Here is an 18,154-nt window from a genome sequence, read left to right as displayed (position 1 = left end):
CAAATAGGCATGGCAAGGGCGCCACTGTTTGGGTTTTGAAACAGCTTCTGCTGGCGTAAGCCCATGTGAAAATGGAGCCCAGGATCTCTTGCAGCAGTTGCTATCTCTCATTTGCGCACGGCAGATCTCAGCCGTTTGATTTTTTTTCAGGTAATTCGTATACTGTACCCTGTTTTTCTATCATTTGCAAATGGGATCTGCAACAAGTTGTAGAAGCGTAGAGGAACCCTGTTCAGTGTGCCAGTCAGTCAGCCACACCCTCTTCCAAAATGCTCCATTACATTCTTAACCCCTTTTCATTTTCCTCCCTCCATCTTCACCAAACTAGCACATAGTCCTTTGTTCACTGAGCTTACCCCACTCTCATCGGACTGTCTTTTTTGCAGGGGTTGGGTACGTTCACCTGCTTAGGTTACTGCCCTGTAAAATATTATTTCTACTTTTGCAGACCATGAGTTTCTCTTGGGCGTGCAGATTCCTCCCTCATGTTTCTCAATAGCACCGTTTTTGCTGCAGCTCTGTTGGCAGTCACCAGCTGAGTTCGCTATAAAAAGGAGAGCTGTATTCAGGGTGGCTAACAGTCTGGTTTAAAAACTACATCATAAAACAGACACTCTTCCAATATCACCGTTAAAACAAGAGGAAGACTATCACAACAGATTTAGAATCAGCAGAAATAAATCGGTTAAAAAGTCCCAATTCAACAACACAAACAGTAAAACTCAAACACCTGCAGAAGCACATGGGGCTTTGGTACCCATCTAAATACCAAAAAGAGGAGGAGCCAGAAGGATCTCTCCAAGGAGGTAAAGCCAGAATTCTAAGGTCCACTGCAGAACATATCCTATCTTTTACTCTGTCTGCAAAGTGGCACTAGCTATTTAAAACTAGGACGAGGGGGTGCAGATTAGGTGACTTGGTTTGCCCGGTGGTGGTCTGTAGGTTCTGTGGTCACCACTATCACCTAACAGTGAATGTATCTTATTTTGCAATCTTAAGCATGCAAATCCTCCTGAAATCAGTGAGACGTACGCTCCAGTCATCATGTTTAGGATTGTAGCCTTAATTTGGCTACCTTCATGGCACAGAACTTGCAAAATGAAGGATAGCCACTTTCATCTGCCACAATGGTTAAGAGCTCTCTTTATATTCATCTATATACATTGCATGTGGATTTTTATTTATTTTTTGTTTGTAGGAAGTTGTGTTTCTCTAAATGCAGAGAAGAAGTGCTCCTAGTCTTCATTTTAAGACCCAATAAAGAGAAAAGGGAAGAATGATTACAGTTCTGTCACTCTGGTGATCCTGATTGAAAAGTTTGGGGCAGTATTCTGAAATTCTTTTGGCAACCTTTCTTACAAACAAGAGAAATAATAAGATGTGGACTGCCCCCACTTTGCTGGTGGTGCCATAATGTGCCTATGGGGTAACTGGGCATTGCCTGCAGCTCAGCTGCCCCCCCCCCATGTGCCCTGCTGGTTCTTCCAGCGAGCTTCCCAGCCAGGGTATGGCTAAGCATTGCCTGCTAGCCACTGCAGCCTCCTCCAAGCAGTTTCTCCCAGCTTACCTGCTGCTCAGGCAAGACTCCAGCCCATCTTTCCTCCTGAGTTAGGAGGAGTTCTGGAGTCTCCAGGCCAACAGCTGTGTCTTGACCCAGCTGTTTCATATCTGGCTTATCAGGCCACTCTGTTGTTCTGCAGGTAGTTCATGCAGAGTTCAGACAGCATGCATTTTAAAAAAGAAAACATTAAATAAAAGTCACTCAATTTTCTGCTTAAATCCAGCACAAGAAGCATAATGGTGTTTGAAACCCATCAGACGCAATCCAAGGAGAAAAAACCCGGCTCTTAAAAAAAAAAGGTCTTCCCCAGGTGGTAAAAGGATCTTAACGTAGGCACCCAGAAAGCCTCATTGGGGAGGGCATTTCAGTCAGGGCACCACCACCAAAAAGGCTCTCACCTCTTTAGGTGGGGAATCCAGGTCCACGGCCTCTGATAAGAACTCAACGCCTGAGCAAGCTTACTCAGGAGGAGGCAACCTTTAGAATGCCATAGCTTCCTCCAGCAGGTTTTCCCCATGAATAGAAGAAGCTGCTTTGAGTCACAGCACTGGTTCGTTTAGCTCAATATGGTCTCTGCTGGCTGGCAGCGTCTCTTTGGGGTTTCAGACAGGGCTTCTTCCCAGCCTTTTCCAGAGATGCTGGGGATGGAATATGGCACTAACTGCATGCAATGTGTGCCCTTTACTATAGAGACATAGCCTTGCAGTTTGCAGTTATTTTGATCCACATTTAAGAGCCCAGGGACTGTGAGACTCCTGCCCAGAATTGAACAGGACCTTCTCCAAGTGACGCATTGAGTTTTTCAGGCTGCTTGGCATAACCATGCCTCTCTCTGACACTTCTCTGCTATATGACATATCAGACACTTCTAGAGTCTGATAGGACACTCTTGGATCATTTTACTTCTAAAGCAGCTCCTGGTAGTGAAGCAATTTCTTGCTTGCATGATACAAGTCTCCATTGTGTGAGGAAACTGCACGCCATGCTTATAGAATGTATATTAATGCACATTAAATAGACACGAAGGCACCATGAGCCTCCAGGGCCCATCTAAAAGGCTGTAGTTGTACAGCAAATATAGCATTTTACTTGTGCTTGCAATGTTTATATGGGCAAATGCCTCAGAGCAACTACCAAGAATAAAAGTTGCATTGTGAAGAATCCTGGGGAATAGAGAAGAATTTAAATGTTTCTGAAAGTGGTGGTGAAAGACTTAAGTTACATAAGAGTGAAAAATTTGAAATGCTTCTAAATACTATAGGAAAATGACGTGCAACTTTAATCCAATGTAAAAATATAAATTTATAGTCAAAATAGAAAATTGCAAATATGATACAATGACAAATTGGTTTGCCTATTCAGGTCAAAGTCTGATCAAAATCCATCTATGACCAAAAGATGACATTTTTTTTTCAGAGACTAGATGCATTTCAAACCAATTTATCTTCTTCAGTGGTCAAAAGAAAATTATTTTATAGTATTTGGCAGGGTGGATTTGATTTAAATCAAACTGATTTAAATCACGATTTAAATCACGATTTAAATCACTAGTCAGTAAGGCTTGATTTAAATCATAGTTTTCTACATAAAGACTAATTCTTGCTGGTATAACTTTAATATGCAAGTAGATGAAGATTTTTAGAATAACAACTTTTCATATTAGTTTTTTATCCCCAGTTTAATAGGTTAATCATTCATATTTGGACAACTTTACTGTTGTACTTAGGAAGGAGAAAAATAATCATTACCTTAATAATAACAATTTAAATAGATTTATTCAACTGAAACAATAACATTACAGCATATGTTATTTGCTTAAACGAACATCCATGTTTGTTAACTAATTTGGCTAAACAAAAACAATATATATATATTTTAAGAAACTTAGACTGTCAGCCCAGCCTACACATGAAAAACTTAAATACTGTCCACTCCAAACAATCAGAAAAATATTGTTTCTATTCTATTCACTGAACTTCTTGAAACTTAGTACTGAAGGGGTTGTTTCTGTATTCATAGGTTTGTAGAACAATAGGATTAAGGTCTTTTTCTCAACTCTGTTCATGTTATAACATTTTTGCTGGGAAGAAGAGTCAAATTCAGTTTTGAGAACTGCAAAAGTAAACCAAGCACCTGTGATAATATCTTGTAGGCAGAGAAACTGCCCAATAATCTTACAAAAACCTCTGGAAGAGCATGACATTGTGAATGGATTAATGGAATTTATTTACCCCAAAAATTAAACATATACAACCTTATTCTACATAATTAAAAAACTAATCTTTATTTCATGATGGAATAACCTTTGGGTGGCAATATATTTTCCTCAAAAAGCATTTTATTTAAAAAAATCCAATTTAAATCAAAAAAATCGATTTAAATCAAAAAAATCCGATTTAAATCAAAAAAATCCGATTTTTTTGATTTTTTAAAAAAAATCATTGATCACTGGTATTTGGCCACAGGGAATTGGTCCACTAGATTAGTTTGTCTATACGATGTGCTGAGCTGGCCATTCATATAATGCAGGACCGTTGAAATTACGATGCACATGTGGTACTAATTAGTACAGGAAATTATATTATGGTGGTGAGATTGAAACAATGGCTCCCTATGTCTTTCCTGATTCTGTGTTCCAAACATGAATAAGGGTTGTTGAGAAGTAAGACTTGGTGTATTGCCTTTATCAGTACACTGTCCAAGTGCAGAATACCTGTTTCTAGGAATCATAGGTGGGCAGAGCGCTGTTGCACTTGGGTCCAGCTAGCACGTGTCCCACTGGCATTTGTTCAACCATTGTGAGAACAGGATGTTTGGCCATTGGCCTGATCCAGCAGGCTTTCCTTATGTTCTTAGATGATGGCACAGACTTGGGCCCCATCTTGCATTCAAAGCACTGTTAAAGCACTGTTAAAGCGGGTGGCACTGTGGTCTAAACCACTGAGCCTAGGGCTTGCCGATCGGAAGGTTGGCGGTTCGAATCCCCGTGACAGGGTGAGCTCCCGTTATTCGGTCCCAGCTCCTGCCAATCTAACAGTTTGAAAGCATGTCAAAGTTCAAGTAGATAAATAGGTACTGCTCCAGCGGGAAGATAAATGGCATTTCCGTGCGCTGCTCTGGTTTCCCCAGAAGCAGCTTAGTCATGCTGGCCACATGACCCGGAAGCTGTCTGTGGACAAACGTTGGCACCCTCGGCCAATAAAGCGAGATGAGCGTGCAAACCCAGAGTCGTCCGCGACTGGACCTAACAGTCAGGGGTACCTTTAACTTTACCTTTAACTATACCTATACTACTGTTAAAAGTACCAACTTATGGTAGCTGTCATGGCTTCTCTCAAAGCATGCAGGGCACTGTAGCTTGTTAAGGGTGCCAAGAGTTGCTAAGGAGACCCCTATTCCCTATATAGCACTACAATTCCCAGAGTGGTTTAAAAATCAGTCTGTCTTCCCAAGGTACTCTAGAAATTGTGGCTTTGTGTGGGGAGGCTCTCCTAACAACTCTTAGCACCTATATCAATATATAGTTCCCAGGATGCTTTGGGGGAAAGCTGTGACTGTTTAAAGTGGAATGAGAGTGCTTAAAATGTATGTTGTGGATGTGGCCTTGTTCTCTTTTGTTGACAGTAGTTACTAGGATCGGTGGACAGAAATGACAATGCAGATTTTGGCTAAACATCAGAACATCCTGATGTGTAAGAACTGTCTGGCAGCAGGACAGAGGACCCTGAAAGGTGGTGCGCTCTCGTTCACTGGAGGAATTGGAGCAGTGATTGGACCTGCCTCTCTCTAGCATTTCATATGATATGATGCTGTAGCTGCATCATGCATTGCAGATTCGCCAGGGGTCTGCGCTAGCTGCCTTCCAGCATCCCTTCTACATTCTTTGATTTTAAGAAACTTGGGGAAGTGCTGGAATCTTGGCTTCATTTTTTAAAAAAAGTTTCTGGCCCTCACGGTTGCAGAGAAAAGCATGAAAATAGGAAGACGGTTGAAGTGGCCAGGAATTAGAAGGGTTCTGGGCAGGTTTCCAGTGGGTCAGGGTGGAGTTTCTGTGCCTGGCACAGCTGTGTATCTTCTGCCCTTATTCTCCTCTTGTGCCTCCCGCCAGCCTTGCCAAAAACGAGTCAAATTCTGCAAATCCCCAGTGAAAATATACTATGCATTATAAGTAACTTTACGAAAATTTGCTTGGCTTTCCATAATTTATTCTGAGTGGCACATTTGTGTTTCCTTGGCATGGATTTTGGATTCTTTGGCATCGGCTTTGGATACTTTCTTTGGCCAGAAGTACGCACAGCTCTGGAGCAGGAGAACACTTGTGTTGCTGGAATTTCGGGGCTTTGCCTGTTTGTGGTTATTGAAAATGCTGGTGGCAGTTTTGCTTCAGAAAAATCTCCCTCTCTCCCTCTCCCTCTCTCTCTTAACCCATCTAAACTAGCCTGACTCCAATTCTGAAAACATACCATCCACCACCAGGACATCCTTTAGAGTAGTCTAGGCTGGGTGCTATGTCCTTTTTCCTTTAAGATCAGCTGGTTAAAATCCAGAGCATGATTAAAAGGCAAGCTACCAGTCTTAGCATTCAAGGGAGAAGAAAAGCTGTTATTTCCTGCTGCAGCTGATTGCCAGCAGTGCTGCTGTTTTCCCATTGCAACCACTTTGTCTCATTTTTTGACTGCCAAAAAACGAAGATTGGGATATTTTGGGATTCTATTGGCCTTTCTAAACCAGCAGGAGAATGAGCAGGAGGTATATTGAAAAGAAAAGCTGAGGAGGGGGAGAGTAAAGGGAAACATTAGGAAGACTTTTTAATCATCAGATTAGGACAGCCATGGGCAAACATTGCAGGTGTTTGTGAAGTCTTGCAAATAAGTCTAAACAAGTAAGAATCATTGTGAGTCCAGCTGCCCTAGCCTAAAACAGAGTTTCTCAAATGGAGACCTCCAACCTCTATTCAGATTATTTGCTGGAAGGTTGTGGAACACTTTGTTCATAAAGAACAGCACATCCATCAGAGTAGAAAGGCAAGCCCACAGTTATTACAACACACATTTATCATCATCATCATCATCCAGCCTTTTCCCCTGACAACTTACAGAAAAAGTATATTAAGTGGCCTGTGCAATTATTAAGTAGTCCACAGAGGGAAAGTTTGAGAAATCCTGGTGTAAAAGAAACCAGAAGCCAATGTTTCTAGGGCTTCCCATATGTAGTTGCCTGTGGTGGACATCTGCTTGCGCCAGGTAACCAGGCAAGTGGCTGTTTACAAGCATGAACTTATTCTTAACTTCCAATTCATGTTGTGTGAACTGCAGGAAGGAAGGAGAGAAATTATGCTGCAGACCCTTGAACTCTGTATTCAGAGGGTCTCTATACACACACAAGGAGAGGGTCTACATTTATTATTTCTGTCACCAGGTTTTCTGACATGTTATTGGGCAAACATTTTTTTGAGGTGTGTTAGGCCATGAGGATGCTGTGTGTGTTTGCCGTATGGGTTCGATAGCCTAAAAATTGCCATTCAGCTTATAAAGAAAGGAAAAACCACAGTGTTCTTCTGCATTCTTTCAAGTGTATTGCATCCCACAAGTTTTGTCAGTTCATAACTCAGTTGTTGGTTGTTTTTAGCAAGAACAGGTGATGTCTGCTTAGTGAATAAAATTTGCTATGTTGCATTTTTTCGTTTTACAGCTTCCTCCCACTCCTTTGCTGTGCTGAGAGGGTCAAATAACTTGTCCGGTTTCTCCTATGCTTTCAGTATTTCTTTCTTTTTTCTAGAGATAAGTAGATGCAGAAGGGAAAAAACACCTGTCCTGCTGCTTTCCCCCTCTCCCAGCAGAATAATTGGGGCTTCTAATCAGAACACTTAATCAACAGGCTGTGTGCAAATCCAGATGGCCATTTGCCACGAATGCTTTAGTTGAGATTCCCGCATAGCAGGGGGTGGACTAGATGACCCTCAGGATCCCTTCCAACTCACCAGTTCTATGATTCTATGATCTTGCTTGCCCTCCTTTGCACACATGCTACCCGGTCAATATCCATCTTCACCTGTGGTGCCCAGAACTGGACACAGGACTCCAGGTCTGACCAAGTCAGTATAGAGCGGTACTATGGCTTCCCTTAATTGGGACACTATACAGTGGTGCCTCTATTTACGAACGTGATCTGTTTCGGGGTGCGAATGGTCCGTAAGTAGAGTGCTGCTACTGCGAGTGCGCAAAGCAGATTGCTTCTGCGCATGCGCATGTGGCGAACGGTTTGCCGCGTTCGTAACCTGAAAAGCCGCAACGTGAAGCAAACGTAACATGAGGTATAACTGTATGTTTTGTGCTGATGCATCACACTGTTGATTCCTGTTAAGCTTGTGGTCTACTAATGTTCCTATATCCTTTTCATATATACAGATGTCAAGCCAGGTATCTTCCATCATATATTTATGAATCTGCTTATTCCTGCAGAACCTTACATTTGTCCCTACTAAAATTCATTTTGTTAGTTTGGGCCCAGTTCTCCAATCTGCTAAGGTCATCTTGAATCCTGATTCTGTCTTCTGAGATATTGATTTATAAACTTTGTAAAAAGAAAACAATAGGCCGACTCTTCCATTAGGTAAGCTGAATCAATGGCAAATTTGTCCCTGCCAGCCCCTGCTCCCTTGCCTCGCCATCCGGCCCAACCAACAGATAGCTGACCCCACCTGCCCACCTGGCTCATGGCCAACCCATGCCTTCCTCTGAGGCATTTTAGGCAAGATGGCCCAAGAGAGTGCTTGCAACTCTACTGCCTTTCCACAACAACTAGAAATTAGTTTTAAAAATTAATGAAAGGGAATAAAAAACATTTCTTCCTGTTAAAATGAAATGTTACAGCCCTAATTATTAGTTGACTAATGGATTACACTTGTATATTATCCAAATGTCAGCATAGGAACATTGGAAGCTGCTTTATTCAGACCATTGGCCCATCAAGCTCAGTGTTGTCTACACAGATTGGCAACAGCTCTCCAGGGTTTCAAGCAAGATACCCTCCCAGCCCTATCTGGTGATGCCGGGGATTTTGAACCTGGGACCTTCTGCATGCAAAGCAGATGATCTACCACTGAGCTACAGCCTTTCTGCACAGAGCTCTTTGGAGACACCTTGGCACCATTGATTAAAATGTGAATTAGAACTATGGTTCATTCTTAGAAGGGAAGGCCATTTTGATGTCCTTCAAATTCTGAACTCTGCCAGTTAACCCCACCTAATTAATTAAAATGCTCAGTTACAAGCAGAACAGTGCACCCCACTCCTTGCTCATGCTTGTAACTAGGGTTGAAGGCAGGCAAGCAAGCACTAAGCAAGGTTGTAGTTCCCTTTTGGATACGATGCAAGAGGCACACCAGAGAGGCTGTTTTCCATAACATATGCATACCAGCTGTTCTTGATAACTGCAGGGCAGAACAAGCTGCTTTAAAATGGGCTGAATATGCATTTCCTCACCCACCCCAAATGAAAGCTCCTGGCAGAAGCCCAAAGGGGTGGATAGGAATGTGTTGAAGGAAGAAAATGGAATCACGAGCATTAATGAATGTTGCAGGTGCCTTGGTCCATCAGTTCAGTGGAGTCGGCCACAGGTAGCTGCATCAAGTGGGAGCCAGGTGCTAGGATTCATGGGTCAGCATGGGAAGGTCAAACCAGAGAGCAAGCCAGGAGTGATTCTGGTTACCCACGTACAGCCCCTGACCAATCAGGAAGTCTTTGGAGCCCTTATTGTTGAGGAGAGCCAACGGTCAGCCTGGATAGGTCCTTCACTGCCTGGGAGATGCTACAGCCAGTGTTAGAAGCTCAGATATAGAAGCTAGGTGACAAATGGCTCCATAAACCAGGGTTGCAGCACCAAAATGGAATATCTGGTTGCCACTTTGGGGCCAGACAGCTTTTTGTTTCCTGAAGTTCATTCTGATTTTGTCGATGAAATATAATGAATAGAATTCTACAGGATGTGGTATTAGTGTGTGAAAACAGTCCAGATCCAAGGATCCCCAGGCACGTACCTCCAGATGGTGGATATGTCAGCTGTCATTCTGGCACCTAGGCATCTTCACCTGGTTGCAAGCGGCCGATAGCCAGGTGCAAAATGTACCTGGCGAATTTGGAATGTGGCTGCAGCCTTTGTCCGTTTGGGCAAATGGGGTACTGCCACACCACTCTACCTGCCTTAACCCTGTTGCTTGGAGAGGAAAGTTCTTTCTTTTTCTTTTTTGTGATTCCACTTTTATGAGTGAGCTTTCTGTGTGTATGCTGCTGGGAGGTGCTTTGGGGCTTGTTTGTGGAAAGTGATGCAAAAGCAAAATAAGTAACTAATTCATAATGATAATAATAATAACAACAGCAAAACAACCACAGTTTTATAGGAAGAAGCCATTTTAGTGCCTTTTGTTACCTTCAAGCTTTCCACCACCGACTACTTGCCATCCAGATGTTTTGAACTTCGATTCCCCTAAGCTCCAGCCAGCACAGCCATGGCGAGCTGTTGTCAAGAGCACCCAGAGGGCACCAGGTTGGGCAAGGCTGGCTTAGAAAGTGATGTGTGGAGAGCCAGTGCAGTGTGGTGGTTAATACGTTGGGCTAGGACCGCAAAAGCCTGGATTGAAATCCCCACACTGCCAAGAAACTGACTGAGTGACCTTGGGCCAGCCAGACACTATCTCTTAACCTACCCTACCTTATAGGGCTATTGGGAATATTAGAGAGCACATGGGTGCTTTCCTGAGCTTTTTTTGGGGGGGGGAGAACAAAAATATAATAAACAGTCAGGGTTGGAACCAACTAAAAAACCCAAATGTCATAATCTTTCCTCGTAGAGGAGTTGCTCCAACCCTTTAATCGTTTTGGTTGCCCTTTCCTGAACTTTTTACAGTTCCATGATTTTTGAGGTTTCCCAAGTGCACCCATACTATACATTTGTGCATCAACATCATCATCATATTGATTGCTTTATTTTCAATCTCTTTCCCAATGATCTCTAACCCGGGATTTTCCCTTTCCACATCAACTGCACCCTGGGTAGTTATCCTGAGTAAATCACTCTCTCAGCTTAACAAGGATTATTGTGAGCATAACAAAGGAGGTGAGAGCCGCGTTGTTACCTTCAGCTTCTGAGTAAAAGGGGCATGATAAAAACTCAATACAAAAAGTAAATAAAAATATACCAAGGCCCCTGATTTGAGATCACCCATCCCTGAGGGCTGGGCAAGGAAGCCTGGAGGGCAGTATTCAGCCCTGAGCCTGAACATGCCCTTCCTTCCTCTGACTAGGACAGGGGATGAAATTTGAATTGTGTTCACATGTAAAGGCAAACCTACCTAATTTGCACATTTCAAAACTATATGGGGACCAAAACACAACAATTCTTCAAAGTTCACACTTCTTTGAATTTGGTTTGCAGTTTGCCAGGCAGGTAGTATGAATAAAAATGCATATAATGGGAGTGACATGTCCATAAAAATGCTTATATTTGTGAAAATAACATACAAAAATGCATTATTTAAGGGGAATTGGCTTTGCAAAAATGTGTATCTTGGGCAGAATTGCTTTAGGGCAAATGGGCAAAAAAAATGAAAGGCACGAATACAGGATGGGTGACACCTGGCTTAAGAGCAGTACATGTGAAAAGGATCTAGGAGTCTTGGTAGACCACAAACTTGACATGAGTCAGCAGTGTGATGCAGCAGCTAAAAAAGCCTGGCTTAAGAGCAGTACATGTGAAAAGGATCTAGGAGTCTTGGTAGACCACAAACTTGACATGAGTCAGCAGTGTGATGCAGCAGCTAAAAAAGCCTGGCTTAAGAGCAGTACATGTGAAAAGGATCTAGGAGTCTTGGTAGACCACAAACTTGACATGAGTCAGCAGTGTGATGCAGCAGCTAAAAAAGCCAATGCAATTCTGGGCTGCATCAATAGGAGTATAGCATCTAGATCAAGGGAAATAATAGTACCACTGTATTCTGCTCTGGTCAGACCTCATCTGGAATACTGTGTCCAGTTCTGGGCACCACAGTTCAAGAAGGATACTGACAAGCTGGAACATGTCCAGAAGAGAGCAACGAAAATGGTCAAAGGCCTGGAAACGATGCCTTACGAGGAATGGCTTAGGGAGTTGGGTATGTTTAGCCTGGAGAAGAGAAGGTTAAGGGGTGATATGATAGCCATGTTCAAATATATAAAAGGATGTCATATAGAGAAGGGAGAAAGGTTGTTTTCTGCTGCTCCAGAGAAGCGGACACGGAGCAATGGATTCAAACTACCTGTACAAGAAAGAAGATTCCACCTAAACATTAGGAAGAACTTCCTGACAGTAAGAGCTGTTCGACAGTGGAATTTGCTGCCAAGGAGTGTGGTGGAGTCTCCTTCTTTGGAGGTCTTTAAGCAGAGGCTTGACAGGCATATGTCAAGAATGCTTTGATGGTGTTTCCTGCTCGGCAGGGGGTTGGACTGGATGGCCCTTGTGGTCTCTTCCAACTCTACGATTCTATGATTCTATGGGGCACTGCCCCCTTGAGCTCTGCCTGCCCTCAGTGTGCGGCAACACCAGGGTGTGGGTTCTGAGTATCCTTGCCTCTAGCTCTGCCTGCCGTTGGTTCTAGCCCCACCTACTAGTAGCCTCCCTAACTTCTGTCTTGCCACTTACCAGTCCCAGTGGGCACCGGTATCCACAGATGTCTGTGGGTGGAGATGGTCAACCCCAGAGACCTTTATGTTGTCGCTACTGGAAAAAGTGGTGTGTGTAAACATAGTATTTGCATAAAGCAGCATATGCTCAGCAAGCGAAAGTCTGCCATAATAAAAATGCCCTTGCTGACCTGCGAAAGACTGCCGCAGAGGGAGCCATCCACACTTCAGTGGGCCAGGTGTTCCATAGTTACTGGTGCAGCCACTGAGAAGGCCCTGTTCCTTGCTGTTGTCGATGCTCCCTCGACTCTGGATGGGATGTAGAGAATTTTGATGTCCCTCTCTCCTTCACAGGGGATCCTCAGAGAAACTCGATTTACAATCTCCCATGTGGCATTTTTGCCCCCAACACGTTACCTTCATCATGCTCTCGTTAAAAGCCTCAGGGGCATAGTGTATCTGATCCAAATGAAGATGGCAAAAAGGCAGTTATTTAATTTCAGCCGTGTCAGAAAACCCACTCTCCTGGGCCCTCCCCATACGGTTTTCATTGATGTAGCAAAAACCCAGAAACATCTGTGAAACAGGGATGGGCTTGTTTGCTGAGCTCAGCAGGAGGGAAGCTTGCGGTTAAGCTTGGTTTTGCCTCCTTGCAGGTCCTTTAAAAACAAAAAGCCAGAACAAAAAACCTTGGCTCTCAGAGAGCTCTAGCTGGGCAGGCAAGCAGATGGAAAGGGGCAAGGGTGGGTGTGTGGCAGGCAGAGGCAGGGAAATAGCCAGGAAGGGATGGTACATCAAACCAGGCCTTCACCCAAGAGTATGTGTTTGTGGGGGTGAGGGGGGGGGGTGGAGAGACAAAGACAGAAGCTGGATTCAGACAACCAGTAATTTCCTAACCCTCAGATGTTTTTACAGTCACTGCGGGGGTGGAATTCACTAGAACTGGGACATAATGAAGTATAACTTAGGCTGTTATGTGGGGGTGGGGGTGTGACTATTTTTTGTATGTTATATGAAAATGTTTAATTTTTATATGATTTTGTCCTTTTTATGGTGTAGCATATTTATGTCACTGTTTTTAAATATAAATAGCTTGGAGAGCTTTTTAGGTAACAAGTGACTAAAGATAGATGGTAATACAGAAGAGCTCTGTGTGACCAGATCAAAAGGTCACCTTTAGCTATATTATAATATTAAGGAAATGTATAGATTGCCCATCATTATGCAGTTACCACAAGGTGTTTTCCAACAAGATATATACAGATTAGTCATATCGTACAGTACTATAAAATCCAGTTTACAGCAATTACAGGTAAACAGCAACTGATCAGATAGACTAAAGTCTTAAGCACCTACTGAAATGGAAATAAATTAAATACTGTATATTCTGGCATATAAGACGACTTTTGAACCCAGGAAAATCTTTTCAAAAGTTGGGGGTCATCTTATACGCCGGGTATAAGATTCTGCGGTCGCCGCATACGGTGGGGGGAGCTCAGCCGCATCCCCGCCATATGCAGCGACTGTGTAAGTGACTGCCGCTTTCTTTCCATGCAGGACGCGGGGGGGGGGGGCTTTCCTCCCTGCAGGGAAAGAAAGCAGCAGCCGCTTACTCGCATGTAAGCAGCTGCCGCTTTCTTTCAGTCCAGGGAGAGGGGATTCACGGGGCTTTCCTCCCTCCTCCCTGCAGGGAAAGAAAGCGCCCCCGATTACGCACGTGTAAGCACCTCTCCCCACCTCTCCTCCCCTCCCTCCGAGTGGAATCTACGATAGTTCAAAATGCTACCGTAGTTCTTAGCATGCCTGCAAGTAAGTGCATTTAAACACCTATGCATTTAAGCACTGTTGTCTCTCTTTTGGCTTCATTTACTGATATTTAAAAAGCGGGGAGAGGAAGAGATACAGAAAAAAATTATTTGGTGTGCGTTGGAAGTTTGGGATATACTCATTACGGTGAGTATATCCCAAACTCTATATTTTGACTGGAAAAGTAGGGGGTCGTCTTATACGCCCAGTCGCCTTATACGCCAGTACTGTACTGTATTTCAAAAAGCTTGAGAGATCAGGTATGTTCTAGCCATGTGTCTAAAGTTTAGTCAACGTATCTACCTATGCCTCTAGTTCTTGTTTTTAATCTGTAAGCTGCCTTGAGTCCCATCAGGGGGAAAGGCAGGGTATTTTTTTAAATAAAAAAATCTAATAAAAGGGTGTGTGAGCTCTATAGCTAGGGCACCAGTACAGAGTAGGTCCTGTCCCTACCTTGCTGGGTTCATGGCCCATCTCAGTCTATAAAGGAAGAGGTATCAAATACCTGGACATTTGGTGCTTTATAAGCCAAAACCTACATCTTTATTTGGGCCTGGTAATATAGATGCAAACCCTTTGTGCAGAAGCACTTGCCAATGCTCTCGTGGCATCATTGATAATGATTGCTGAATATTGAGGTATGCCTTTATGTGGACTAGTGGCTGGTGAATTTAACTTTTTTGGAGCAATCCATCCTATATAATAAGAACTGGGCAGCAGGATTGAAAATTGCAGGTAGAACATATGATGATTTAGATCCCAGACTTCAAATACTTACCTGAAAATAAGTTGCACAGAATTCCTCTGATCCAGGGAGCCTTGCGTACAGACTGCCCACTCAGACTGCCACTATTTTTTGCAAGTCACTTTGGGTCACTTCTGTGAGGAAAGCAATTAATAAGTATGGTAAACTATCATCACTCTTCTATATTAGCTGCAGACCAGCTTCTTTTATATGCCACCTCCATCCATTTTATCCTCACAACAGCAACCCTGTCAAGTAGGTTAGGCTGAAAGTGATGAGTACAAGTGAGCTTCATGGTTGAGCAAGGGTTTGAACCTGGGTTCCCCTGGTTCTGCTCTGCCACTCCAACCACTACACTACACTGTCTCTCTCCTAGTCCATTCTGCTTCCAGGTGTGGCCAGCCGGGTACTTCTGGCATACAATCACTGTACCCTCCCTAGCAATGGCATTCAAAAGTGTGCTCTATCTGAACATGGAAGTTCCATGGTTAATGTCTAGTGGCCCCCATGACAATAGAGAGTATGGGGCCAAACTATGGACGAGTGTCAGAAATCTAGTTTTCTGCATCTAAGATGGAACTTAGGAAGCTGCCTTATACCAAGTCAGACCATTGGCCCCCTTAGATCAGTGCTGTCTACACTGACTAGCAGCAATTCTCCAGGTTTTCAGAGAGTGGTCGTTCCAAGTGCTACCTGGAGATGCCAGTGGTGGAACCTGCAACCTTTTGTGTTCTGCTCCTAAGCTATGAGCCTTCCCTTAAGCAGTGTTGAGAGTAGAGCCATTTGTGCACACGTTCCCTTCATAAGCCTAGCTCCTTTGGATTTCCACAGCGGGTCCTCCTTAATAGAAAAGAAAGGCTGGTTGTCTGAATGCACTCAGGCGTCATCCAGACTTCCTCTTGCTCTGTGCTCTCCAGGCTCAGGTCCACACTTGGAAGCTCTATGTCTGCTTGATGTTTCTTTTTCGTCCTGGCACTTTCCCTGGGGAAACGCATTTGTCACCTCTGGATCAAAGCAAATGGCAACGCGTGGAAGATTGCCTTTTGCTCTAATTCAGCAGTAAAGTGCAGGTTTTTAGGGGGTGGGGGTAAGGAGGCAGGGATGAAAAAGGAAGTGCAGCACCAAAGGAAGTCTGAATGAACCCCCAGAAAAGAAGTATATTTTGGGGGGTGTTCCAACATTTGAGCAGCTGAGGCATGTGACAATGAAAACCCTTTGGAACTGACAAGGAACTAGTCCACACTTCTGCTTGTCCCTTGCTTAGAAAGCATTGGTCTGAACGGTTTCCCACTTGCCCCTTGCTTTCTAGGCATGGGCCCAAGCAGTTTAGCCTTTGCCCTACTGTTTCTTCCTGGAAAATCCACTCTTTTGCAGTAAATTGGAACAAACTGCAGTTTGCAGAAAATGCAATTGCTGTTTGTTCCAATTCAGGGCTAAAGATCAGGTTTTCCTGGGGGGAAACGGTGCAGCAAACGGAGGTGCAGATAATAAAAATTATTAATATTGTTATGTATTAAATTTGTTTACCGCTCTTATACATAGATCTCAGGGTGGTGCACAGTATAAAACTACAAGATAAAAACACAAAATGCATAATAAAAACAAGAACGAACCAATAATCCCCCCTCCCAAGCCCAAAGAGTGTATGTAGAACTGATTATGTAATGGCACACCTCCAGATGACACAGATTGGAGCATCTACAAGTTGAGATAGACATGGTTTAAAAAGTCAGCTTATGTAACTTTCATAATAAGAAAAAAGTTGTGTGAATTAATCCTTGCTTTAATATACATCTGTTTAGGAACAGAGTTTAGCCCTGCAGTGCTTCCAAACATTGAATCTAGATATACTTCTGCATTCTGCATCCTGGAACACTGTATGCATATTTAAGCCTTCTTGATCTGGACCTCTGTTTCCTGATGCTCTGCACTGATTTTGAGATGGAAAGCTAACTTGAAGCATACCCTTGTACACATCTGTGTTCTATTAGGAACGTAAGAGCCCCATTGGCTCGGACTAGCATCGTGTCCTCACAATTACATGCATGTGAGAAGCCCACAAGCAGGGCACCGTTGCAGTGTGAAATGTTTTCCCATTACACACATGGTGTTTCTGGAACTGGCACGTGTCTGAGCTGGTCTGCACCATTTGTGAAAGTTGTGGGTGTTCATAGGGACTAGGGTGCTTGTGAGAATTAAACAGGTCCACAGCAATGGCTTTTCGTAAAGGTAAAGGGACCCCTGACCATTCGGTCCAGTCGTGGATGGCTCTGGGGTTGTGGCGCTCATCTCGCATTATTGGCCGAGGAGCCGGCATACAGCTTCCAGGTCATGTGGCCAGCATGACAGAGCCGCTTCTGGCGAACCAGAGCAGCACACGGAAACACACCTATTATCTACTTGCACTTTGACGTGCTTTCGAACTGCTAGGTTTTCTTACCTATGCTTAAAACTAACCACAGATTCAACTGTAAACATCTCAGCAGGCTCCAGATTCCTCATGTGTTTCCATTTTGCTCTTCCTCCCCTCCCCCCGCCCTGTAGATCCCTTATCTTCTTCTGAATGCCTCCACATCAGAAATAAGGCCTCGGATGCACCCTGTGTTTTTTGGTGAAAGTATAGAGGTCAACCCCGAACCGGCACAGGAAATTAGGTAACGTATGGGCTTCCTTTTGTGTTCCTGCTTTCTCCTGCAAAAGATTAGTGGTGTTTATGAATGGGTTGGTGGGTGTTTTAGCCAGAGCTGTGGGTGGGGTGAGGGGAAGAAGGAATGGCTAGAATTAAAAGAGCGAGTGCTGTAGAATAATAGGAGTGTGTGAGTGGGGTGAGGGGTGGGGAGATGGAGGGGTCACCGCTTAGATCTCACATTGAATTCATCTCAGATCTGAGGCAGAAAATCACTGCCAGCTGTTGAGCGGCCTGAACTCAGTGAGTTGGTGGTCTTAGCTCAGAGACAGCCCATGTGATACCCTCCAGATGCTGCTGGGCCACAACTCCTGTCCCCCTGACCCCTGGCCATGCTGGCTGGGACCTGGTGGCAGCTGCAGTCCAGGTTGTCTCTCCTTGTCTTAGCTCAACTCACAATGGGTGGGAAAGATTTCTGTTGAATTTTCCCTTGCTTGCCATGGCAGCTTGCACTCATCACATCTTTCATTTAGCTGTCCATTCTTTTTTCAGTGCTCAATTATTGTGGGTGGGTAGGTGGGTAAAATAATTGGGTCCTTACTGAAATCCACATGTTCCAGCTCCTTCCAGTTTTGGCCAAATTTTCCCCTCTTTAGATTTCCAAAACGCTAGCTGGGGGGGGGATCACAAAAGGTCAGGGGGCCAGCCCCCAAATCCCTTGACCTCACACCTCTGTAATTTGTAGGCTGTCTACTTTCCTG

General features: G+C 43.9%; 1 protein-coding gene across 4 annotated transcripts in view; it reads left to right on the top strand.

Moving 5' to 3' along the window:
* Positions 1-18,154, top strand: part of RFLNA (refilin A) — a 35,949-nt gene that overhangs the window by 7,188 nt on the left and 10,607 nt on the right. For all 4 annotated transcript variants that reach the window (XM_088659407.1, XM_035097914.3, XM_088659408.1 and 1 more), the window contains one exon: positions 17,312-17,421. In XM_088659407.1, the coding sequence (XP_088515533.1) occupies positions 17,312-17,421 (110 nt within the window). The remainder of the gene's footprint in view (positions 1-17,311; positions 17,422-18,154) is intronic.

The sequence above is a fragment of the Zootoca vivipara genome, chromosome 16 (assembly GCF_965207765.1).
Source record: "Zootoca vivipara chromosome 16, rZooViv2.hap1.1, whole genome shotgun sequence".
NCBI lineage: Eukaryota > Metazoa > Chordata > Lepidosauria > Squamata > Lacertidae > Zootoca > Zootoca vivipara.
This window is presented reverse-complemented; position numbering and strand designations above follow the sequence as displayed.